Source organism: Panthera tigris, chromosome B1 (genome assembly GCF_018350195.1).
Source record: "Panthera tigris isolate Pti1 chromosome B1, P.tigris_Pti1_mat1.1, whole genome shotgun sequence".
NCBI lineage: Eukaryota > Metazoa > Chordata > Mammalia > Carnivora > Felidae > Panthera > Panthera tigris.
This window is the reverse complement of record NC_056663.1, coordinates 70,377,577-70,405,351: the sequence shown is the minus strand read 5'-3', so window position 1 is coordinate 70,405,351 and position 27,775 is coordinate 70,377,577. Positions and strand designations below refer to the sequence as shown.

The window sequence follows — 27,775 nt, the reverse complement described above, 5'->3', positions numbered from 1 at the left end:
CATTTTTAAGTATGGAAAGAGAGGCAACACATATATTAATAAGTTGTGTAATATATTAAAAGGCAAAAAAATACTATGAAAAAAGAAAAGGAAAAGCAAGTAAAGGGGGATCAGAAATCCTTGGAGGGGGGACAGTTTGCACTTTTAAATAATATCAGACAAATCTCCTTGAGAGGTTACATCTCAGATATAATTGAAGAAGTTAGGAGGTTAGACATGGCTGTCTGGACGAAGAACAGACTAGCGGGAACCAACAACCCAAGGTGGCATTTGCGTGGCACTGGCATGTTGGAGAAGCATCAAGATCAGTGTGGATCGACCCTAGGGATCAAGGGGAAAAATGGGAGAAGGGTACATAACAACTAGAACCTTGCAGACTATTGTGAACACTTTGGATTAGAATCTGAGTGAAATGAGTCATTGCTGGGTTCTCAGCTGAGGAGTGACGTCATCTGACATATGACATATTTTAAAGGTTTCTGGCTGCTGTGCTGAGAATACGAGGGAATAGGGGAGGCAGTGGCAGAGGCAAGAAGAGCAGCCATGAAGCTGTACAAATAATCCAATTTAGAGACGATGGTGACTCAGTCCAGGTATGTTACAGTAAAAATAGTGAGAAACAGAGTTTCCTCATAGTTTGGATGTGGAGAGTGACACAAAGTGATATTGAATAAAGAACAATTTTTAAGATTTATTTTTTGGCCTGAGGAAGGAAGAAAGGCAGGCATTGCCATCAGTTGAGAAGAAGACTGAGTGTGGAACAGATTTTGGGGAGAAGAAGATAAGCTCCGTTTTGGACTTGTTGAGTACTAAATGTTTATTAAATTTGTGAGTTGGGACATTGAAAACGCAATTGGATATATGAGTCTAGAGTTCTGGAGGAAGGTCTAGTTGGGAGAAATAAATTTGGGAGTCATCAACAATGGTACTGAAAGACCTGTAACTAGATGAAATTACTAAGACAGTGAATGGAAATTAAAAAAAAAAAAAAAAATAGAGAAAGTGAACCAACACTTGACAAGATTGAGAAAATAGATTATTTCATGACATCATTGGGAAGCTTTCCTTTTGGAAATATACAAAGCAGCTATATAAATGCAGATGGGCTGATATCTTCATAGATAATATTTAAAAATCTGAACTTACAGGTTCATAGGCCTGGAAGTGGTCATTTTAGGTCACCAACTGTATTTCCTAACTTTTGGGCACAAAACAAAAACCAACCCAAACCTATCCAAACACTTGGACATGCTTTTCTTATGAATAACTAATTCTCCCAATATTATATCTATAGGTGGCATAATTACAAAACACTTCTAAGGAAAGTAAACCCGTCAATTTTATGTGTTTACAACACATAAATTCTTCCAAATGTGTTCCTAAGATTTTGTAAATAAAAGGTAAGTCTATTTCATTACTGGAATCTGAATATCCTATTATTCCAAACTCTTAGTGATTCCTTGATTATGAGAAAACTAAGTTCAAGGTTTTCTTCAACTTCCGAACTCCTTTGGTTGCATGAAACTTATTCTTTTACTTTTCTGTAGGGGAGGAGAAACAAATTTTCCCTCTATCCTTCTAGATTCTTGGCTAAGAACTGCTACATTTCACCATCAACCCAATAAAAGACAGATTAACAGGAGAAATACAAACAAGTTTAATAACATGTATACCTCTTTGTACACATGGGAAACACCCAGGAAAACTGAGCAATTCTCTGAAGTCCATCAAACCATCATCTTAAATACCATCTACTGCTAAAGACAAAATAAGATGTTAGAGGGTGGGGCAGTTGTCAGGCAGGAAGGCCAGTTATGGGAGGTTTCCAGGAAAAGCACAGTAAACAAGTGTATGGTTGTTATGCAGATTTAAGTCAAGGACTTCTCCACTGATAAAACTTTCTAGAGATTTAGTCACCTCCTCACCCTGGTGGAGAGAGAAAAAGAGAGACAGAGAGAGACAGAGACAGAGAGAGAGAGAGAGAGAGAAACACCCTTACAAATGGAGACTTCCCCTCTACAAGTGAAATGTTTTTTACAAAAGGGTAACTTCTGCTCAGTTTTCAGACCTTTCTCCTATGTCTGTTGTATCTTAAAAATGATCAGCTCAAAGTAATCCTTATCCCAAAGAAATATATCTTGGGGTAGCAAATTCTGTTCCCCTTCAATTCCTTACATCACATATTCTCCAAAACTTGAATCTTATAAAACTTATACAGTCAATGCAATTCTCCTTTATATACTTGTAAAATCCCAAAGCCCTATTCTGATCCAATTTGGAGGCTCCCAATAGAACAGTTCTTTAAGTAAAATAATGATCAGATGCTAACCTTAGACAGCAGAACGTCTTGTGAAGCTTATAAAACAGGGTTAGGTACGGAAAATGTCCCCTTCTGCTCATATCATCTGGTTTGAAATATTTATTAGTGGATACATCTGTAGGCCCCAATATACAGTACTAAATGGTGCTCATCTGGGACAATGCTTTGTTCATAAAAAAGTCAGTTAGGCATACAGTCAAGCAGTAATAGGAAAGTTTTGTCTGTTACCTGAAGGTGCATAGTCAAATAAAAGGCTGCTTCCTAAAAAGCGACAACCAACACTTTGCTACCAGAAGACGGAGATCATCTTTGACTCAAATGTAAAAATCAGACTTTGAGTTGCTGGTAAATTCCATTCAACATTAAGCAAATTCCTTAATACATTTGAGCTTCACTTTCATCATCCGCAAAACGGGAATGACGACATAAAACTTGCCCAGGAATGAATGATATAATGCAGGGATAGGGTTTTGAAATTGTAAAGTTCTAGACACACGCTAATTATGAAACAAATGTTAAAATAGCATTACCTGAAAGATTATATGGTGTTAGTAATTTCGACCAATTTAAGCTTGCTTAGAAAGGTCAAGTTGTTAGAAATAGTTGGTAAAACTCAAGGGATTAAGTTAGATGCCAAGAGTCTGATGATGAAATTACAGAAGCTGTGTTCATGTGCTTTATCCAAGATCATTTGTTGTTTTCCTGTTTTGTGATCAAAAGTTGACCCTAAACGATTTCAGCTCCTTGAAAGGTCTGTCTCCTTCTGTCCCCAAACTGGTCCTCACCCCCTCCCCCCCCGCCCCGCGCCCGTCGTTTCTAGTCCCCTGCAGGGGGACTACATTTCACAGAACCCCCTCCAGGGCCTGGAGGGGAAGGTGCTGTGACGTCCTTCCACGCTCGGTCGGAACACCTTCTCCCTCCTCCCGGCCCGCCGGCCCGCCGTCGCGCCAGCCGGCTGTCCCGCGGGCCAGCCGCCCCGGCTCACGGCAGCGCGGCCCGCGACCCGCAGCGTCCCCGAGCGCGGCTGCGGACGCCCCGGCAGCGGCGCGCCACGCACGGCGCAGGCTCGGCGGCCCGAGCAGGCGCGTCAGCCGAGCTCGGCGGTGGCGCGGGCGGCGGGGACGCAGCTGCCCCCGCTTTGCGCCCGCCGCACCCCCAGAAGCCACCGCCGTCTGGGCCCCGCGCCGCCGCGTCCTCGCCTGGCGGCTGCGGGCGGGGGCGCCTCGGGTAAGAGTCAGGGGCTCCACTCGGCTGGGGGTAGGGGTGGGGGGCAGAGAGGACGGGGAGTGGGCGGCGGCGGTGGTCTGGGGACCGGAATAAATGCTCTGCGGAGAGACCGGGTCAAGCCTGGGAGGCGCGGGGAGCACTGCGGCGTGCAGGGGGAGGAGGTGAGCGCTGCCCTGCGCGGGGAGAGGGGCACGGGGCGCCCGGCAGCCGGGTCACGGATGCGGTGGCGTCCGCGGATACGCTCCGGAAGGAGGGATGCAGAGAACTGGGGAGGGGGGGGCGTTGGGGGAACGCAGGATTTGCGGGGAGGGCTCCTTGCGTTGTTTTGTTTGCGAAGCTCCTTCAGTCATTGCAGTTGTCCCCTTTGAAAGGTTGGAGGTGAAGACAGAGAGCGTAGGGTTGGATTTCTGTCGACCCTTCAGCCCGTTAAGGATGGCCCTCCTGATTTCCCGGGGAAGAATGTGAAGGTGGGAGAAGTACCTGCTGCTGTGGGCGAAGGTGTCTGGAAGCAGATGCCACCGTAGGATGGGGAAGGGAGCGTCCAATGCTGGAAGTTGACAGAGGAGAGCCTTCTGTTGTTGCTCTTGGCCTGATAAGCCCCCTCTGTTGTCCTCAGTAGAGAGAACCAGGGAAGAAGCCCTTCTGGCTTCCCTCAGGGGCTGTAAAGGATAAATGGGAGAAAATGAGAGTTCCTGGGAGAAAGGGAGATGCAAGTTATGACATTGGAGAAGGAGAATTATACAGGTGAGATAGGAATTAAGTTAGTGTTGAGGATTATGATAGATCTCTTAGTCTGCAGAAAACAATGATGGGGAAACAATTTATGGTTTGGAAATGAAGGACTGCAAAAGAGGCTTAAATATTCCAGTGTCACTAGATGCTTAAAGTTTTTTTCTCTCTCTTTCTCTCCCTTTTGTTAATGCATTGGACCGGCAAGAATATAATTCTCATTTGAGCATAGAGAATGTTATTAAAATAGGACTGAGAAGATTATTTGGAAGGGTCTGACCACACTTGCTATTGTTTTCATATAATGTTACAGAATTTGTGGAGTCGAAAATCATCTTGATGATAAATGTTAGTAACATGAAAGTGGGAAAGCCAACAAGCTAACTTAAATCAATATGATCCTATTTTGAGTAAAATGTAACTTGCAAATTTAATGCATATAAGTAAAAAACAATGAATATAAAGTGTGAAACTTTTGGTACTAATTTTTTTATCTCTATCAGTTCTTTAATATTTAGAATTATCTTTTCCTTTAGAATAGTTTTATTATTTTTGAAAAAAAATGTACATGCAAAATTCAAACGATATAGAAATTTAAAAAGGAAATAAAGAATCCAATGTACAAGAAGAAGATAACCTTTTAACACTGTGTTAAAAACATCCTTCCAGGTAGCTTTCTAAACATTGGGATTATATTTCTGTGAATCACTATTTAACTTTTACTACTAAACATCACAAATGTATAATGAAGGCTTACCACTTAGGTTTGAGCAATGAAACTTTCACGTATAAATGCCCTTGGCCATTGGGTAGTCATGGTCTACTCTGTAGAGTCCTATTGTTATCATTTAATGTAAACATTTTCTTGTTCTTTCTTGTAGATTGATCTCCTGAAATTTAACTTTCAAGATGAAGTTTTTATTGGCGATTGCCTTTTTTATTTTAATTTCCTTGTGGGTTGAAGAAGCTTATTCTAAAGAGAAGTCTTCAAAGAAAGGGAAGGGGAAAAAGAAGCAGTATCTATGCCCATCGTACGTTCTTCATGTCTTATATTCTTATGTGGAGAAATGTTATTGCATTTTTTATCAAAGTAAGGTCGTTTATTAAAACACATATGAGCAAAACTTTTCATATCAGAATATGTACCCATTGGTTTCACAAGAGAGGTTTAACATGTGATAGCTATTTCCTAGTGTTTAAGGTAAAGTTTTATAAAGTTTTGTTCATGTTCTGGGATTATATGATTTCTATACATCTTTTATAAAATTAGAAAAAAGCATTACTATTTCTTTCAACCCTAAATATGCAACCATAATTAGATACTGGAATTCTGTGTTTTGAGCAAATACCAGTTCAAAAAGATGATTTTAAAAAATATTCCTAAAAATGAATATGAATTTAAAAATTAGATAGCTAAAGTAGGATTTTAAGGTGTATTTAGTTTATATTGATACATGGAAGAAGAAAATTCACATGGTAGATCAGTTTTCTATTTCAGTACTTTTCTGCAAAGGACTTAGATTAGGAGATTAGGTTATTTCTCAAAAAAACAGGAAAACAAATCCAAATCACCCACTCCTCCTTTTGTGGATTGGACTCTTTTTTTTTTTAATAGGAAGGGTTAATATTGCTGGTGAATAACCGCAAATAGTACCTAATGGTTAGAGCAATTGAACAGTGTGTAAGCAAACGACTTACACCAATATAATGTGTTTTTAGGTAATAATATATGTGGTGGTCTGAAATAAAAGTTAATTTGTTGTTATAGGTCAGTTTTGAATTAAGATTTTTTAAATGCCATGTTGATCATGGGTAATTTCAGGATCAACATCATTTAAAGGTAGACTATTATAGTTTGTAGATACTTTGTAAGAGATGTTAAGGTACATTTTAGGAAGTTTATTTTATAAAGAAAGGCTATTAAAATTGTTTTTTGGAATGGGTATTTATATGAGTATGTGAGACTAAAAGTCTGGAGACAGTATCATGATCCACATCAAAGTCTAGAATTAAATAAATTTCCCTATTTAGAAGTATCTGCTGGGTTTCAGGTTTAATAGTCCTGCTGCTTATTTCAGTGTTGCACAGTCTGATGTCAGGACCAGATTTCTGGGTGTGTAATAGGATGGCCCTGAATTCTACTCATGTGTCCCTCCTTGGCCATTTGCCCAACTGGGTATGAGGTATCTGATGGAGCAGGTTCAGGAATAATTGCCATCTGTAACTATCACTGTTCTTCAATGTCAAGAGCTTTGGTGTCACAACCAGGAGATAAGCATTTTAGGGAACTGGACATTGGCAGGCCTTACTCCTCCCAAGTGAAAGGACACATTCTCATGTTTTAGATATTCTTTGTATTAAGCATTTATTTGATGATTGTTGGCATATTGGTACAAACTGTTGCATATGTCTTAACAGTCATGGTCATCCCGTGTGTGGAATCAAGCCAACTTCAATCAGTCAGGTTTCTCTATATGTAGAAGTTCACAGGGCTCTTTCCTCTTCCTTCTGCCTCCCCCATCAAGTGTCATGAGTTAAGAGAGTTCTGAAGATGCCAACACCAAGCCTGAGAACTACCATGTATCTTACATGAGTTCTTTAGAGGACATTTTATCCCTTTTCAGAATTATGCTGTTAAATTGTCTTATATATAAAATGGCTATATATTTAAGTGTCTATACTTAAGACAGATTTTTAAAGTTAAATCTAGTAGGTTAATTAAGAGTGAAACCATAAAGGTTCTGTTCTGATGAATATGAATATCTTCAAGCAGAAGGCCCAACATACACTTGGTAAGCCCATATCACAGTATTTTAGACATGTTGGTAATTAATTGAAATTTTATCTTTGAAATTTTCTAACACAATTTTAAACTCTTTAGTATTTTATTTTTTTATAATTATGAGACTAGCTAAAGCATTATTAACAGTTGCCATGGTGATGCTGCCAAAAATCTGACTTATTAAAAAGTAAGTGTGCCTTGGAGAATAAGATTTACATATTTTTTGTTTGAGCATTTTATTAAGAATTTTGACTTATTATCACTGAATTCAATGAACTTCAGAAGACTAGAGTTTTCTCTGGCTATGTTTGGATCCATTATATTAAATTTCTTTGAATATCCAGATTAACAACCTCAGCTTTAATAATGTGCTGTGAAAGAATATGCAAATCATTTGTATCTAGAGGATGATCCAGTTAGCCCATCTTATATAAGTTGAAAGAGTATAAAACATTTTGACTAAGAGGAATATTTGAGATTATGAAAGTTAGGTGCAGATCACATCATAATACCCTTTAATATGGCGAAGCCTTAGTGATTTTTTATTTAATTTTTTTTTAGTAGAGTTGAGGCAGTGGCATTGTATAGACATAGGCAGTTAATGTATGAGTGTAGCAAACACAAGCACAAATTTTCTGTTTCACTGTTGTGGTAATATCCTTCCCCCAACCAAGACTGTATATAAGAAGAAAAAGGTTTTAAAATGTAGAAGAAATAAAAGACTTGGGGTCCTTAACATTCTAGGGTTCAATTTTGATGTTGAACTTGAATTATAAGTTTTTCCTGGCTCTTTTACTATTTTTTTTAATTCACATTTTTTTGAGATGCTGTAACATAAATTTATGCTGTTGTTTTTTGATGTGTAAGTGAAACAGCCATATGACATTGACAAGCTATCTGATAAATCTCCTTTCAAATATTTTAGAAATTTAATATATTTTAAAATATAAGAAATAAACTGTAAATGAGAAGATAATTTTGATTAAGTCCTTGGACACAGTGAGCTTTTTATTTTCCAGTTTGAATTTGACATTAACCTTCATTCCTTGGTCTTTCTTCTGGTTGTCTATACAGTTGGCCTGAGAGATTCTGTCCAAATCTATGGCTGTAACTACCATTTATTCACTGTATTCCTAAATCTCTGTGTCCATTTCAGACTTCTTTGAAGAATGCCTTACCCATAACTCCAATATTTTTATGTGGCTATACTTATTTTGACCTCGGGCTCAACTCAACATGATAAAACCTGAGTTCAGAAATCCTCCCCACCACTCCTAATACCGTGTTCATTTTTCCAGCAAATGATACCACTACCTCTTTTGCTAACGGAAGTACTGGGGATCACCTTAGACATTCTCTTTCTACCTTAGCGTCTCAAATTGAGTAGTCTCCAAGACTTCTCAGTTCAGAGTCTTTATCAGCTCTGGAATATGTCCTTCATTTTCACTCCCCTGTGGACACACTACTTTAATTACTCTTCTCCACCTGTTCTGGTGAACTTTTTATTAGTCTCTCTGCTTCTTGTCTTCCTCCATCAATTCATATTTTACTGGAGTGTGTTTTCTGAATCTTCAGTCTACTCAAGTAGTTCCAATGCTTAGAGCCCCGTAAGCGCCTCCATAGCTTTCTATATAAGGTTCTCATTTCTTGGCTTCATACTCAAAGCTCTTGCTAAGCTGGCCTCTGACACCTCTAGCAATATCTTTCTTTACTTCTTCTTTTTTTTTTTGAATCGCCATTTGACACCACTTTTATTTTTTTACACAGAGAGAGCACGTACATGTGGAAGAGGGTAGGGGGAGAGAGGGAGAAAGAGAGACAAAGGAAGAGAATCTCAAGCAGGCTCCACACACTGCAGGAAGCCCCACACAGGGCTCTCTGTCCCACGACCCTGGGATCATGACTTGAGCTGAAATCAAGTGTTGGATGCTCAACCGACTAAGCCACCCAGGCATCTCCAGCAATATCTTGCTATCCCCGTCCCCCTCCCACCTCAACACATATGAGTCAGATCTCATACACACTTGCTCTTTCACACCTCTAGAAGTGTTCTTTCCTTTACCTGAAATGCCAATGCTTTTTCTTTAGTTAACTCCTGCCTCAGTGGTCTTGTCTAAATCCATGGCTGTAAATATCACTTATTCACTGTTGACTCTTCGTAGAAAACAAAATTCAACCAAGTAAATTTGAACATCTAATTGGTTTAGTAGCAGATCATGAATCAGGCAGCATTCCATCTAGCAGCATTCCATCATCAGAGATGCTCTGAGGAGTTATACAACATGGAAGGTTTTTACAGGAAGGAGAGTGTGGCAAGAAGTTATTTAGCAAAAAAAGGATTATTTCAGGCAAGGCTACATTCCCTTAGAGGGAGGGGATCTTACTAGATGCATTATCTCATCTTTTGGGGAATGGAGAGGGCACATGTGACAGATTCCTCATTGATGCTGATCAGAACATTCCTGACTGACTAGTTAAAACTACATTTTTAGGGGACGTTGAAATGTAGTTGGGTTAGGTATTAGGTCTATATTTGGTGACTTGGCTTAAGTGACACCATTTTGGGCCTGTGGTTTTCTTTTTAATACACCTAAGTCTGTATGTCTGGCCCAGACCTCGCTCTGAAGAGCATCACACCCATATAACTGAATTTTAATCTGACTGTTCCATAATGATCTCAAACCTTGGGAAACCTTCCCTAATCTGATCATTTGATCTAGATAATGACACTCTATGCCTCCATAGTTCCCCAACTGCCTATCATGTTTATTCCAATACTGTTTGGTAATCATCAGTTGTAATTGCCTGCTTTCCCCACTAGATTGTAAGCTCCTAGAGAGCAGTCTTATTGACTCAATCATCAGAGATCACAGAATATATACATACAATAAAAATTTGTTTAAAGAATGAATAAAAACCTAAAGATCTTTGGCTCTTATAAGTCATCATATCTGGGTTTTGTTAAGATACTTGAAAGGAACTTATATAAGTCCCTATGGACCATATTTAGAAATATAGTCTCAATATAGAGACAACTAGATGAGTTAACAACTGGGTAATTAGTGGAACATCTCCAACATGGATGACGTTTCCTTGTGAAATTTTGGCCTTATCAAGTTTAACATTTTTTTCAGTGACTAAAATAAGACTATACAGAGGAAACACCCAAACTGAGGATCATGTGATTTGGGAACATAGAGTGAATATCTGAGACAGAATTAGGATCCACCGTGATGTTGAAGGGTTAAAGTGATGGGCTGAATCTAAAAAAGATGGAAGTATAAATTGCACTTTTGTCAAGAAATCACCTGTGCAAGGATAGGATGGGGAAAATATGGTAGAAAACATTTGAAAGAAAAAATGAGATACTACGTTAAATATATATATATATATATATATATATATATATGCATTACATGTATATAATATATATGATACAAATGAGTATATATCATTACTTAAAGAAATTAGTATTTCTATTTTACCAATTTTATGTTAAGTATATTAGTAGAATGATACTATTTGAAGCAAGATTTACAGAGATTTCTGCATTGTGCTAATCAATATTGCAGTAACAATTGAAATAATTAAAATCATGTCATACTAGGAAGAACTGAAGAAACTGAGGTATTTGAAAGTTGTTTTCAAATCATTGAAAAACTCTGATGTGGATGAGAAAGTAGATTTTGCTGCTTGGCACCAATAGTTAAAAAAAGTAGTAACTGGAGGCACTCGGCATGAAGGGTAATTATTTGGCAGATATATTTTATAGAAAATTTGAACACTGGATAGGTGGTTAGACCAGATAGTGATATTTAAGGTCAATTTAATTTGTCATATTTTTAAGATTCTTTGATTTTATATATTGTATTTGATTACAGCCTTACTATTATCCAATAGAATGAGATAGAATCATTTGAAAATTTTGTTTCAGTGCAGATTTAAACAGATCTGCCTTTATTTTTGGTGCATTGTCTTGGAAAGCCTACCCATATAAAATAAATATATCTTGGTCTTGTGTTAATAATAAGGATTTAAAAGCCTTCGGTGGTAGAATCTCTTCTTGGAATTTCATGAACGATCATACTTTTAAAGTATGTCTTTCAAGCCCAGAAAATATTTCTCCTTTCTGATCTAAACCAATAGGAAGAAATATGTCAAGCTACTGTTCTCAAATAATGATTGAGGGATTGCAGATTTAAGTGATCTAGTCATACCCGCCATAATTTTTAAGAAGGTGGTATATGTTTATATTTATATGTGCATTATATATGAAACCAGAACATATATAGTATACCTTCAGAATTTTTGATTGAATAAACCAAAACAAAATAGAATTATCTCAACAAAAAACATTACTTGTCACTTCTGTTTGTGCTATCAGCAGACATAATGACACTTTTAAATACTGAATTTGGCCAGGCTGTAACCTTTTGGCACATGCTGCCATTTTTGCCATCACTGAGCCTAGGGAATCTTCTACCATTTGTTGAGGACTGTTTGAATTTCAAGTATATGATAGTTTACAGTAAGTGCACTAATATGTTTATAACTTAAATTTAAAATTTCCTTTCTCCCACTTTTGGCCCATACTTGTATCTGAAATATGGGGAGACTTAATAATATACCCTTGATTGATACTAGATGAGGGCTGCTGTTATTTATATTAGTGTGTAGTCGTGTTAGCATAAATGAGTCCCATCTTTTTTCCTCCAAACTGTTGGTACTCTACTTTTAAAATCATGACAAAGGAATTTGGTTCTGTGTGTATAATGGAAAACGATGTGGCTTCTCTATAATAATTTGTTCACAAACTAAAAACAAAACAAAACAACTATATGTGTAAAAGCATTTGGTATGTTATGAGAAATTTTTTTGTCTCTTAGAGATTTGACCATTTAATGATAGCATTTGTATATATCAGTTATATGTGGTAGAAGGGTAGATGTACTGAATAATCAAAGCTATTACATGTTGTCTAAGTATAATATTAGCTATTTTCTTCCTATTCTGATTTTCTTACCTACTATTGATTATAATAGAGTGGATCGATTTTAGTTTAGTTCTAGTTTCTTCCTGATGGAAACATTCAAGATAAATGTGTTGGCCAAAAGATGAAAAGCTGATTGCAAAAGGGTGTGGGTAATTTCTGTAATGGATACAATTGAAAATTGTCTGTATTATTACCATAACACATCTAGCTTGAATATGTCACTAATGTTTAGTTATGCATTTTTTTTTACTACCTGTTAAACAATCCCAGCTTACTGGCATGCTGTTGTTTTGCCATCAGGTGAATTAATGATCTTCCCTTTCCAAATAATTTCCTAGGTTTTGAAACTGGCATCCTCATTACTCTAGCTACTCAGGCATGAAACTTAAATGGAACCTGTCTTTCTTTCTCTTAGAATGATTTCCTCTATCTGTCATGTTCGTTGCATCTCCACTTACCATCATTTTGAACTTTTTTCCTCAATAGTTTTCTAATTATTTGCCCTATTTTTTCTCTGGTCATTATTTTTCGTCTTATATATTGTTTCCATTTTCATCTTGTTAATATTATGTTCAGGACCCACAATGTCTTCTTTTTGCCTGATGGATCCTAGTGCAAACTCTTTACTTTGATTTTCAAGGGCCTCTCTAATTTGCATCCCAAACTTTATGTGAAACTACCCTCCAGTTTTAGAAAGGTTGATCTGCCCTTGCTCCTAAACTACTCTTGCCATTGTTTATGCTTAGACATGTTTATGTTTTAGAATGACAACACCTTGGTTAATCTATGCAGGTCTCAGTCGTCCTTCATGATTCACCTCAAGTATCACCTTACCTTATGAAGTTTTTAAAAATAATTAGAAGTTTCAGTTGAGAATAAGGTTAATATAAATTGATAGCATGTGCTGGCTATTTAATACTTAGTCTTGGACATTGATAGAAATACTATTTTTAGAAAGAAAAAAGTATTACTATCATGGTGGGTATAAATTCTGGTTGCCATCATTGTGATGGTTAGAATTTCATGGGAATTTGTTAGGGAATCATGATCAGGATTTGCAGGAACATGAAAGTCTGTTGTTTGGTTGGTTGTACTGTGAGTTGTTTTCCTTGAAGAATAGAAGAGTAGTTACCTGCTATTTGAGGAGTTATTACCCAAGATGAACTAGACTTCTTTTGCATGATGTCAACTTATAGAACCGAGATCAAAGAGAAACATAGAGGAAGACAAGTTCACTTTTAAAGGATATGATAGAACTGTCCAAAGAGAAAATGGATTTCTTTGGGTAGTTCTTTGTTGCTAATAAAATGTGGCTTGGGTAGAGATACTACCCAAATCAAGCCTCACTGGGAAATTACAGTATTTAAAAGTTGTTCTCATCCCCAAGATTTCATGAGTCTATGACTAGAATTAATGTTAACTCCCTCTTCTTGAGTCTTTTTTGTTCATACTGCATGTTTTGATATTTGATTATATTTAATAATAATACTCTTTATATGGTATCTTTTATTTTCTTGTTGAACCATATATAGTATTAACTCTAACAAATATATGCATACACACACACACACACACCCCTCATCTAATATGTATATATACATATATCTCAAGTGTTTACAATTTATAGTTAACACAATATGTTAACTCTAACCATATATAACAAATGTATACACAGACACACTTTTATTTAGCATGCATAATGAGAATCTTATGCAAAGTATCTCAAAGTAGGCAGAATGTGAAAGTTTAATGTATATACATACATATACACACATATACTTAGTATATATGTGAAGGTGTGTGTGTGTGTGTGTATACACACACACACATAGTATACACACACATACACAATTTTATATTCTGTCTACTTCAAAATTCTTTGCATAAGAGCCCCACTATGCCTGCCAAGTCAAATGGAATAAAATGGGTGACTGACTATACAGAAATAATATAAATCAGTCTTTTGATGGGTCAGTGGCTGACTGGGACTGGGATTAAAGGTAACACCTTTAAAGTTCCCTTTGTATGTCTGCTAAATCATGATGGTCAAGGCATTGTAATATGGGAGAAAGAACACTCCTGTATCTCAGTTAAAACTGTTGCTGATTGGTTTTATGACTTTGAATAAGTCACTAATTTGGGGGGTCTCTACTCATTTGTATAGGGAAAAGTTTGATTTCAGTAGTCTCCCAATTTCACTCATCCATCATTCATTTATGACAATTGTATCTTTTATGACTTAATCAAGTTTTATTTATCATTCTTTTGGTACCTTTATATTCAGGGTTAACTCCTTTTGTTTTGATCCTCTTTTGCTTTCAGATTAAAAACCAGCCAAACCTACCAACAGAAAAAGAATACACAAAATTCTGTTTCTTGACTAAGTTAATTACAAAGGGAGCTAAATTTCAGAGTTCACTTATTAAAATGTATGTATTTCATTGTATTCCAAAGTAGATTAATGTATGTAGAAAGTGAATTGTTTGTGTTATTAGCGTACCAATTTTTATACACTAAGGAATTTGACTTACAGAAATGTGCCTATTTTTTTCTTTTGGAGATACAGTAATATGGTAAAGCACAGAGTATATTTGCAGAGATCTTCTCTATTCTCATTGTGTTACTACCTGAAAGAGACAGAACACTGCTGTGTTCCACAAAGCAGAGAACCTTTTATAAAGGATTTCTTTTACTGTAGACATTTTATGGAAATTTACGCTTAGAATTCATGAGGCAAATTATTCAAATTTATGTACATACAAATAGCTCCTCTGAGGCATGATGTAAATATGAAATAATATTTCTAGAGCTCTGATTGGAATAACAGCAAAACACTGATTAAATCACTAATAGAATATGTCGGTTAACTTGAAACATCTGACCTTTATTGGTCCTCTTTTAGGAGAACAATAGTATGGATTCATGACTGTTCAGGGAAGTTTACTACCATGATTCCTGGGAATAACCTCATAGAAAATACCAATGTATTAATGAGTAGATGAGTAATGAGTGCCCTTTTGCATCAATATTTAGCTCTCCATTACACCATGGGCATGACTGACAAAATGATCCAAATTCTTACTACAACACTTTTCAATATCGCCCAGAATTTTGTATTCATTTGACTATGATATTTTTGGCTTAATTCTTCAGATGTAGATGCTTTCAGTTATTCAGAATCTGTACTGATTTATTTTGTGTGGTGATCTAGTCTTGGCTGGGTCTTCACAATGTTTCCAATAATCCTTTTACTTGGCTCTTAGTGTCTCTGTTTTTCTCTCTCTCTAATAATTGTTTTATCCTTGAGCCTACCCCTTTGAGTCTTAGCATACAGTCTTAGTTTATTTCAAAGACAAACAAATAGAAGTAATTGGGTGGAAACTCTCCCAGTGCCTATCTTCACTCTAAAGCTACCTATACTATCCTTTCTTTTCTCCTTTCCATCTGACATAACAGGAAAAGGGACTACCTTTTGTCCTATCTCCTCTACTCTCTTCCGAGACCTACCTCTATTGCCTTACCTCTGCTCTCCCGAGTTTTCAATTTGCTTTTCTTTCTTTGGCTTTTTTTTCCCCCCTAAGGGCTTACAAATATACTAAATTGTCTCTCAACTGAAAAAAAAAAAATATATATATATATGCAGTTTTTTTTTTTTTTTTTTAAGTTTATTTATTTTGAGAGAGAGAGTGCAAGCTAGGGAGCGGCAGAGAGAGAGGTAGAGAATCCCAAACAGGCTCCATGCTATCAATGCAGAGCCCAACTTGGGGCTTGATCCCACAAACCATGAGATCATGACCTGGGCTGAAACCAAGAGTCAGATGCTTAACTGACTGAGTCACCCAGGTGCCCCTACTGTATAGTTTTTATTTTTGTTTTTGTTTTTTCCTTCCTAGTATAGTTTTTATATTCCTATTTCATTAACTTTGTTTTTTCCCTCTGTTCACTACCATGTATCTTAAATTAATAGCCTACAATGGTCTATACTTTCTCTGGGCTATTCATTATTTCTTTCCTTTCCTCTCCTTGAATTTCTTGGAATTATGAAAGCCATACATTATTGTGGTAAGAAATGAAACAATGTGTACTACTTAATATTCTTAATGTTCACTCCTCTGTTAATATTAATTCCTGTTACCATGGTACTTTTTGGTAAAGATATTTTATTCTTTTTAAGCATTAAGGACTTTTGAGTCCTTCTATGACTTGATAAGGACTAATGATTGTCTTCTACATCCTGACTCAGTCTCCTACCCTAAGCATCCATCTTTTGGCTACTAGCACTTGACTCACTCTTGGAACTTTTTTCCTGATTTAACTGATTAGCCACTTTCACTAGCTATTCCTTTTTAGTGTATCCTGAAATACTGGGTTTTGCCAGGTATTCATTCTTGGTCCTTTTAGCTTCTTACTCATCAGTTTTTTTTCCTGAGTAATTTCTACTTGTATCTGTGGTTATCCACACAACTTTGTCTCTAGGTGTAACTACTCCTGTGGGTTCCCCATAATTATTTTCTTTTTTTTTTTTTTAATTCTTTTTAATTTTTTTCTAATGTTTTTTTTTTTTTTATTTCTGAGACAGAGAGAGACAGAACATGAATGGGGGAGGGTCAGAGAGAGAGGGAGACACAGAATCCGAAACAGGCTCCAGGCTCTGAGCGGTCAGCACAGAGCCCGATGCGGGGCTCGAACTCACGGACCGCGAGATCATGACCTGAGCTGAAGTCGGACGCTTAACCAACTGAGCCACCCAGGCGCCCCCCCATAATTATTTTCAACTTCCTACTGGACCTCAGAGTTCATGTATCAAGCCGGCTCTACCATCTGCATTTCTCAACTTTGTACTCAGCCTTTCATGAAAAATGGCAGAAGCATCTTTCTTCCATGAGCTTCTCCCTGATCATCTCATCAGTTACTTATCCTATTGATTCCTGTTTAGAAATGACTCTTATATCTGGCTGCTTCTCCCCATCCCTGCGCTTATGGTCTTGGTCATTTTGTCATCATCTCATCTCGAATCTTTTATTGAAATTGCTTACCTAGTTGCCTGAACTCCAGCCTGCCTTCTCCACTTTAGTTCATTCTGCACAGCAGTGGCTCTCCAACTGTTGGTCTTAGCACCCCTTTGCAATCTGAAACATTTTGAAGGCCACAAAGAGCTTTAGTTTGTGTGAGTTGTATGTACTGATATTATCTTATAAATTGAGACAAATTTTTAAAATATTAATTAAATCACTTAACTATACTTATTACATCTTAACATAAGCAACTTAATTTTTATGAAAAGTAACTATATTTTCAAAAACAAACAAAAATAGTGGGAGGAGTGGCTGTTGTTTTACATTGTTGCATATCTCTTTCCTGCTGGCTTAATGGAAGAGAGCCAGATTCTCATTTTGGCTTTGTGGTATATTGTTTTGATTGGAGTAGGTAAAAAAAGTATGACTTCACACAGACATGTAATTAGAAAAGGGAAGATTATTTTAATAGCCTTTTCATAGCTGTGAATATTCTTTTTTAATGCCATGCCAAAAGTTAACAAGTGATAATTTCTTAAAAGTTAATTGCGGTGTTAATTCTGAAATCAGATCAGTGAACATTTTGTTCTCTGATGTACGAAAATCTATTGGTTTCCCCCCCTTTTTTTTTTTTACACTTTCTTAGTTTTATTACTGTTCACAGTTTTTTAGCGTCTTAAATTGTTTTTGGAACAATTTGATTTCTGGTTTTTTTTCTATTTTCATTGAGATGTAACTGGCCTATAACACTGTGTTAGTCCAAGGTGTACAACATAATGATTTGACATATGTAAGTAAGGTGAAATGCTCACCACAGTAAGTTTAGTTAATATCCAGCACATAGTTATACAATTTGGTTTTTCTTGTGATGAGAATTTTTAAGATTTACTCTTTCAGCAACTTTCAGATATACAGCATAATATTGTTAACTATAGTTACAGTGAATGACTGTAACATAATTTTATAACATTCTCCATTGGCCATGAGGAAAATATTGGCTTGCTGGGTTTTGCAAATGTTGACACATTTCATTATACAATATCAAAAAAATCACATCTATCTAATGTCACTTCCAATCTCACTGGAAAGTCTGTTAAGTATTGGAAAGTATTGAAGCTCGTGATGGTGAGTATTACCTTGTCTAAAATTCCAATTTTTGTGTGAAAATTTACAATTTATTATTGGCAGCAAATACTATGCTCTTTGCGGTTTTTCTCAAAGTTAACAAGCTCTCTTGATTCACTTTTGAAAAATTGTTTGCTAAGTAACTAAGACTAAATTACCATAGTTTTTCTGTGTTGTTCCATGAAAATGGTGTTCCATAAGAAGTGTCTGCTTTGGCTAGAACATCAGTGACCCAATTGCTTTTCTTTGGACCTGTTAGCATAGTTCGATGTTCTGTGTGGGTACTTCCCATTTTGTTCACACGGAATATTAAGACAATGTGGATTTAAATTTCAAAATTCAATAAAATTAGCATTTTAGTGCTTCTTTAAGAATATTACTTAGGAACACTGTTTTTAAAACTATTTATTTATTTACTGCTAACATGCAAAAGTAAAGGACTGTTAATACGTGTAAGTATTACTTTCTTGATTTGTGCACCGCAGTTTATCCACCGTTGCTTTTGTGGCATCGGTGTAAATGTCAGTATAGTGAAACAAAGCAAATAATATTTTTAAAATTATTATTTTTATGAAAGTAATTTTGACTCCATGGACCACCAGAAAAGGTCTTGGGTACCTTCAGGTATTTGTGGACTGCACCTTGAAAACTACTGTTTTACAGTGTCAGCAGATCAGTGATGCTCAGTGTATATCCCATCATTTATTTCTCTGACTATGGCTGACCCTTTCTCTTTTCACTTCTATTCCACACCTCTAGCATGCTCTTGGCATACTTAACTTGTCACTGACAAAAGTCCCTTTGTGTGCTGTTGTGCATACTGTAACCACTGCCTTGACTTTGTCTTTGTCCTCTCCTTTTTTACCGGTTACCTGCCTCCTCCTCCTCCAGCCCCACCTCAAAAGCCACCTACCTACTCTACGAAAGCCCTATTCTATGTGCAATTAAATGATTGAAATTAATGCCAAATTTAAAGTGAAATTAGTTGAATTAATAAAGAGGAAGAAGAATTAGATTGAAATTCTGGAGAAGAATTGGGCTCTGCTCTGTTACTAACTCGTGGTGTGTTCTCAGATAAGTCACTTTTCATTTTAATAACCCTGATCTGCAAAATGAAAGAATTAGCAATAAGATTTATGAATTTCTCACAGTTTGGGGAGAAAAGATTATTTGGGATTTTAAGATGTAGAAACAATGTTGTCCTGAGTCTGAAGACCCTGGTTCTGTTCTAGAACAGATTAATACATTTGTGAGCTTGAATAAGCAATTGTTTTGCCTCTCCAGTCCTCAATTTTCTTACCTGTAAATTGGAAATAATTATCTCTACCTATTTCACAGAGCTTCTCTGATAGTATAATTTGAAATTGTATATGAAAATATTTTCTGAACTGTAAAAGTTCTACAAAGTGGATTACCTATATTTGTGTATTGTTGAAACCTTTTTAAAGGTTCAAAGGAATTTTATGTATTTCATATTATTCTTGGTCTCATTCTTCTATCATTACTTAAGCTAATTATTATAGGCAGGAAAACTAATCATGGAGAAAATATATGAGTAACTTTATTAGACATAACTTTTTCATAGATTCAGAATGCTAAGATTTGGGTGAATACAACGTATGTGGCACACTCAACGTGAGGGCAGGTGCCATGTGCTTGACCTATGACCCTTTTTAATACAATGAATCTATATAGGAGGCAGCATCCTTCTCCCTTTACATGTGAAAAGTTTGTGCTGTGGAGCATGTTTATATAGCTTTCTTAAGGTCATAAATTTAGTAGTATTCTTGTTATCTAATCCACGTGGGTATTTTAGGACTTTTTTTCTTTTTTTGGTCTTACAGCATCATAGTCCATTCTGTTTATTTGGAAGATAAGAAAGCTGAGGTCACAGGAGGAAATGGCTTTCTTAAGGCACACCACAGGCTAGGAGCTGGAAGTAAAACTTAGGTCTTCTGATTCTCAGTGCAATTTTTTTTATGAGCCTTCTTTCCAGTTTGTATTTATCTAGATGTTATTTCCACCAATGAGAACTCATTTTTCTTTGCCTTGAATTCACTTATCCTTTGTATGTTTTTACCACTTTCAAGTAACACATTAGGTTTGCTTGTGGGATTTTACTGAGATTTAAAACTCATCGATGTTTTATCTAAATAACAGAATGTCAATTTCTGAGGACACAGTCTTACAATCTTCCTGTTCATTGATGTGGGTTCCACCATAAAAAAAATAGTCATTCATTTGATTAATGGTGTTCAATTTGGATGTTAGTTACCAATAGAGTTTTGTAAATAAGAAGTCATTCTAAGCTACTATTGCCGGGAAACAGTATCTGTGCACTCTTTTTTTCATACTGCCTGTACTCATACAATAAGATCTACAAAGGCATAACTACAAAGGAAATGAAGTGTAAAACACACAGTTCTCCTCGACTCTGCTTTCAGGGGATAAAAAGCAATAGTCCAGTTCTTGAGAGATACAAAAGGGAATTATCTTTTAGTGACTATAACAAATTTGGATGCGTGTATTTATCCCCTTTCATATAGAATATTAGAGAATTTTAGTTTTAACTTACCAATAATTCCAGAATCACCTTTTAATTGCTTTATGCAATCTCTCTGTTTCTCTCTCTTTTCATGTGTGTGTGTGTGCGTGCATGTATGTATATACGTGTGTGTGTCTGTCCATGTGGGTGTACACGTACATACACATACATTTAAACACAAAAGTTGTTGTTGTGTGTATTGTTTTACACGCTTTGAAGTCTAATATGCGTATATAGAAATGCACTAATCATAAGTGTGCCACTTAATTAGCTTTCACATTTAACCATGGAACCAGCACTCAGATCTAGAAATAGAACGTTACTCAAACTTGAGAAGCCACTTCATTCTTCTTCCAGTTACTCACTGCCTTTTTGAAGATTATCATGCAGTATGTTAAATTTGCCTATTTTTCAGCTGCATATAAATGGAATACTCCAGTAAATATCTTTAATGAGTGGCTTTTTTTTTTGTTTTGTTTTATCTGTGAGATTCATCAACAGTGTTAAATGTCACAGTAGTTGTTACTGTCATTGCTGCATTGTATTCTGTCATATGAATCACTACACTTTATTCTCCTGTGAAGGCATTTGGGTTGTTTCCAAATACACAGACACACACACCAATAAAGACTTTTATTGAGAACATAAAAAAAAAAATGCTTTTGAAAATCATTAAGGAAAAGGCAGGCAACCTAATTGAAAATGACCAAAAGACTATAGCCAAGAGGTCAATAAGCATATTCATTGGTCATTAAGGAAATGCAGATTAAAATGACAATGGCATGCTATTACACATCCACTAGAATGGCTAAAAGTAAAAAAAAAAAAAAAAAAAAAAAAAAAAAAAAAAAAAAGAAAATACCAAGTGTTAGTGAGAATGTGAGCTACAACTCTCATGTACTGCTGATGAAAGTATGGACTGGTACAAGACTTGGTGACTCATTTAGCAGCATCCAAGACCTGAAATTCATATTCTCTATCACCCAGCTAATCTGTTCCTAGGTATATACTCAGTGGAAATGTGTACATATGTGTACCAAAAGATATGTACAAGAATGTTCATAGAAGCACTGTTTGTAATTAATTACCAAAAATATAAATCATTTTTTAAAGTTTAGCTGTGTTTCTTTGATTCAAAATATTCAAAATTTTGGACTAATGCATTTGGCAATGCAGCAGGAATTAGAACTTTGATAGTACTAATATAGATTGGGTTGTCTAGAATAAGAATTACATGAAAAAAGGTAAAATAGACATTTGGACCTACAGTTAAAGTATCCATAATAAAGATGGACTCCTGTAAGTTACTTCTGGAAATGTGCATCTTCTTGCTTATAAAAATTAGGTAGGTATAGTCAATTCTGTCTTATCAATGGAAATGAAAAGAGTGGTCTTATAGGTAGCTTTAAAAAGAAGGTACAGTCATTACAATTTTGAGTACATTATATGACTATATTCTGGGATTTCAAAATTCTTTTTTTTTTTTTTTTAAGATTATTTTGAGAGAGGTAGAAGGACAGGAGAGGGAGAGAGAGAATTGCACGCAGGCTCTGTCTGCCAGCGCGGAGCCCGATGCCAGGCTCAATCCCAGGTTATGAGATCATGAGCTGAGCCAAAATCAAGAGTCAAACACCTCAACAACTGAGCCACCCAGGTGCTCTGAGATTTCACAATTCTTAATGCAAATTTTCAACTTAGAGCAAACAATCTCTTTCTGACACTTAACTGATATACTGTCTACTTCTTTTATGTTTTAAAAGTGAATCATTTAGTTTATTCAGTTACCCTTTATTGAGCATTTAATATGTACCAGGCCCTGATCTAGGTGCTTGGGCTATGGCTGTGAACAAAACAAGGTTCTTACCCTCAGAAAGTTTGGTACTAGTGGGAGACAACATGGATATGTAGACATGAATTTTTAATATGGCAGGCGGTGAGGGGCACCTGGGTGGCTCAGTTGGTTGAGTGTCTGACTTCGGCTCAGGTCATGATCTCGCACTTCACGAGTTCAAGTCCCGCGTCAGACTCTGTGATGACAGCTCAGAGCCTGGAGTCTGCTTTGAATTCTGTGTCTCCCTGTCTCTCTCTGCCTCTCCCCCACTCATACTCTGTCTCTCTCAAAAACAAATAAACATTAAAAAAAATAATATGGCAGATGGTGATCACGGCTATGGGGAAAATTAGAGTAGGATAATTAAGGGGTGGGGGTTCCTATTTTATACATGCTGGTCAAAAGTATCTTTCTAATAAGGTAAGATTTTAATAGGGAGCTGAAGTAAAGATGAAAGCCATGGAGATCTCTAGGGGAACAATGATTCAAGGAAAAGGACACCAAATATCAAAGTCCTGAAGCAGGCTTTATGTATTTAAATGATGGTATGGAGACCGAGAGCAGAGTGAATGATGGGAAGAGTCAGAAAACTTGTAGGTCATTGTAAGGGTGATTCCCATGTTTTGGGCCTGAGAACAGAAAGCATGAAGGTGTTTGTTTGTTTGTTTGTTTTAATATACTGAGAGGTCTATTAAAGACTACATTAGAAGTAGATCAGAGGTGAGGGGAAATCAAGAATTTGGTCTTGGTTGTCTTAATTTTGAGGTTTTCATTAGACTTCAATGGAGAAATGTCCAATAAGCTGTTGAATAGAGCATCAGAAATTCTGGGAAATGGTGTAGTCTGGAGGTATAAATTTGCGAGTTGTAAATTAATGAAATGAATGAGGGAGGTCTCTTAGAAACTGAGTACTTAGGAAGGTAAAAACATCTGAGAAATGACTGGGGATGAAGTTGAAGAAATGAGGAAGAACAGGCAAAGGAGAATGGAAAGGAGCAGCTAGTGAAGTAAGATTGGAATTAAGGTCATGTCTTTTTACTTAGAACTCAAGCCAAGAAAATCTTTTAAGGGAGGTGGTAATGATCAACAATGTCAAGTATTGTGGTTAGATCAAGAAGGTGAACACTGAGAATTGGTCATTGCATTTGACAACATCATTGACCTTGATAAGACTTGTTTCTATACATGGTTACAAAATCTTGCTACATTGGATTTAAAGGACATTAAGGGAAGAAATGGGGGCTGCAAGTATTAAAATTCTTCTGAGGAATTTTGATGTAAAAAAGCACATTAGTAATGAGCTGTAGTCAGAGGGGATGCAGGGTCAAGAGAAAGGTTTTTACAGATGGGGGATAATAAAGCATATTTGTAAGGTGGTGGAAAGGTTCTGGTAGAGAGAGAACGTTTATGATGCAGGAGAGAGGGGGCAGTTTCTGGAGTGATTTCACAATGGCAGAAACACAGAGAAGTGGAAAATGTAACCTTCAGTAGCTTTTTTATCTCTTTTTCCAGCTTTTGTATGAGGTTCACAATGATAGAGGAAAATTAGATAAGCAGTTGTTTTGGTTAAAAAGTCATATCACATTGGAAAATATAAAAGGGACTTAATCTGGTATCAACATATTGCACCTGATAACCTTGCCACTTATTCTGCACTAGGACACAGATACCAAAATAAAATCTTTGGATAGATAGCAGAACATCAACTGTATTTCTGTTAAGTCTCCTTTGTATTACCCTACAGGATCTGTACAACCTGTGCAGGTTTTAATTAACTGATACCCCTGTGCCATGCAGTAGATAACTGCTTATGGTTCATTGTTCTCTCTCTATGGGTTGCAGAAGATTAGCGTACAGAGCTTTAGATTGTTTTCTTTCCATATATGTACTTATTTGCCTTTGAAGTTCCATTTCTAAGCCATAGTGCACAAATTACCTTTCAATAGTGTGTGAAATTTTAGAGAAAAACCCACCTGAACAGGAATATTTTTGAGATAAATGTTTTTATTTTTTTTTAATTCTTCCTTTAGAAATGACCAGTTGTTGATTCAACTATTAATTAGGGCAAAGAACTTTTATTTAATTAGAAAGCCAAGTTATAAAAATTCTAGTTGATAATGTTCATAATTCTTAAATCTTAGCTCATGTGAAAATTCTTAAATTTCTACTTCAAAAAGTCTGCCTATCTGTATTAATTCACCTTCTGTATTGGAAAGTCTTTTATCCTTATGTTACATTCTGCCAGAATCCAAAATATAGAAATGATAATTGATTATTTGATATTAAGGAACATTTTAAGTACTTCTATTTAATGTTAAGTAAATATTAATATTTACTTCATTAATTATATAAATAATCTATAATTACCTACATTTTCTGTTAGAAAGGACCACTAAGAGCAGTTAAAAGTTAGCTTAGTATATCAGGAAGTTGGAATAGCATTCTTTCTGACTCAGTTTTTGGCTGAGGCTCCAAAGGCCAAGAACAAAACAATAGGTGCCACGAACCCCCACATACCAAAGTTAGGAAAGAGACCTCTTATGCAGTCATGCAAAAAAGGTGCTGAAAACTGGCTTTGTGGCCTTTACTCAGCATCTACCTCAATGGCCTTAAAGAGTTAAGATTGAAGACAGCATATAGAAATACTTTGGAGGAAATTCTTTGGAGCCCAGTGACATTTTCCATACTCCCTGCCATGGAATTGGGAGGAAAATGTTTTTCCTTATTCTCAATGCTACTGAGAGGCGGAACCATGTCTGTCCCCTGTAGTTTGGGGGATTCATAGTAGACTGGTATCTGACTCACACTGGAGAAGTCATCAGTCATGGCTGCAGGTATTGGCTAGAGGCTGTAGAACAGAGAGAAGAGGGCTACCATGACATGGAGATTTGCTTTCTGTGTGTCAGGAAAAAGAATACTTGGGCATTCACTATGACTCCCATGTTGGTCACATGAGCGAGAATAGGAGTAGACAGTGACAGGGTGAGAGCAAAGTAAGTAAGAAAGTGCCGGTTTGATGTTTAAAACAAAGGAAATATGGGGAGCCTGGGTGGCTCAGTTGGTTAAGTGTCTGACTCTTGATTTCAGCTCAGGTCATTATCTCATGGTTTGTGAGTTCAAGCCCCACATCGGGCTCTGCACTGGCAGTGTGGAGCCTGCTTGGGATTCTCTTTCTCTCTGCCCCACCCCTGCGTGCTTGCTCGCTCCCTTTCTCTCTCTCTCAAAATAAATAAATAAACTAAAAAAAATAATAATAATAACAAAACAAAGAAAGGAAATTCGTCCAAAAGGGGCTGGGAAGATGATGGAACCCCAGTAGTGTGCCTGTGAGGTGTGGACTGCAGAATACCTGGGGTGAAGGTTGCAATCCTGAGTTGCCAGCTGAAAATAAGCCATAGCCATTTCATGGTGATTGAACTTTGAGGTTCTCGAAGAGAGGATTTTGAGAAACCCACAAAAATGCTGTAAACTAACAAGGCAGGAAGACAGAACAAAACCTACTCATGCCTGCAGCCCCTTTCTGAGGGAGACTTGAGGAGGAGAGGGAGGTGTTGTCATTTCTGAATCAAGCTCTGAATTTTTATCATTACCAGGGACTGGGCATCTGAAATATAAAAGTGACAATTTTAGTGGGACTGAAAGTGCCGGTGGAAACTTTTTATTATCAGAGAATGACTGAAAATATTATGAAACCTGTTGGAGATTTCCTTCAAGTGCAGTGGAATGCTAGCTCACATCCAGGTTTGGATGGATGTTGGGGAGAAAACAGAATTTTATTTTTTTATTTTTTTTTATAATTGAGTCCTCCAGATTCTAGCTCATTCAATAAAGAGTCACATTCGTTTTCAAACAGTGGTTGATAAGGACAAAAAAAAAGGCTTATCTTTCATTATCCGGATGCTACCACATACTGCAAGGAAGTAGTTCATCTCACCTAATGACATTCATACTTGTTGCCTTTGTATCTTGTCATGGGATTTTTGTTGGGGACACTTATCATTGTTCAGACATGTGTGCCTGCGGATATTTGAAAGAAGATATAATTCAAAAGAGATAGTTTTCTTGTCTCTATATCACAAGTAATCTTACACCTTAGAAATGCTGCAAAGAGAAGTTGCAAAGAGCAGTTACAGCAGAAACAGAATCAACTGTGGTGGCTTTTCAGCAAGCACTTCACTCAGCTCATTGGGTTTCCGGACAGTAGCAAAAGCCCCTTTCTCCAAAGGCTCTGCAGTGCTCTTGGAGCTCTGTACTCTAAAGGATGTTGAAGCTTAATATTTTATTTCAATTCCTGATTTCTGCTCTGACTTCTCTTGACTTAATGTCCTGTTTTTAAATTTTGGTTTGTGGTAGTAAGAAAACTACTTCCTTTCACTAGCCCAGTACCATAATTTTCTAGAGAGTAGTAAAATTAGAATATCGTTTTGGAAAATAAGATGCCTGAATTTACAGTATGCATATATGCAAGAAATCAGAATATTCTACATATTCTCTTAAACCAAACCACAATACTGATAAATTGCTTTGGACTCCATTTTTTTTTTTTTTTTCTGACTGGGTTGTCTTATTTTGTAACAGATTCCTTTTGCTTTGCTTATAATACAAAATAGGTTACTGTGAATTGATACATAACACGATGTATAACGTACTATTCTAAGCTCTTTACTTAAATTGTCTAATATTGAAAACAGGTCTTTTATGAAGAAAGGATTTTCTAGAATAATTAGGCTCTCTGCCTCAGTTAGCTCATCTGTGAACAGGGATAATAATCCTGGAAAATCACTCCACTCAACATCATATCTGTGAGATTTCACCCATGTTGTTGGTATAGCGATAGCTCTTTCTTCCTCATTGCTGTGTTGTATTTGTCTTGAATATACTGCAGTATATTTGTCCACTTTATGTCAAATGGAAAACAAATCCATACTTAGGCAAGATTTAATTGGAAAGGATTGTTGCAATAGAGGGATACTCTGACTTTAAGACCGATAAGCATCTGAAAGGTCAGGCAGAAGGAACTTCTCTTTTATAGGAGTGAATGTGGCCAGAAGGAGCCAGTTGTTGAAGACTGCAGTGAGCAGGTGGCAAAATTGGACAGTTTTTCTTTGCTGCGAGCCAGTTCTTGGAGGAGTCCATTAAGGAGGTTTCGTTCTGTGTTCCAAGTGATTGCTTTTAATCTTAGGGGCTAGAGAAAACTGAGGAACTCGT

General features: G+C 36.5%; 1 protein-coding gene across 7 annotated transcripts in view; it reads left to right on the top strand.

The window, feature by feature from the left end:
- The first annotated feature begins 391 nt into the window (after nucleotides 1-391).
- The window catches only part of GLRB (glycine receptor beta), a 98,639-nt gene continuing 71,255 nt past the window's right edge, over nucleotides 392-27,775 (top strand). For 5 of the 7 annotated variants that reach the window (XR_006216713.1, XR_006216715.1, XR_006216714.1 and 2 more), the window contains exons 1-2: nucleotides 392-593; nucleotides 5,158-5,307. Coding sequence is in view for 4 of the 7 variants with exons in the window: in XM_042983705.1 (XP_042839639.1) it covers nucleotides 5,186-5,307 (122 nt within the window). In the remaining 3 variants the exon portion in view is untranslated. Of the gene's footprint in view, nucleotides 594-1,361; nucleotides 1,401-3,468; nucleotides 3,548-5,157; nucleotides 5,308-27,775 lie in introns of those variants that run through there. The other 2 variants (XM_042983707.1, XM_042983706.1) reach the window with 2 other exon arrangements.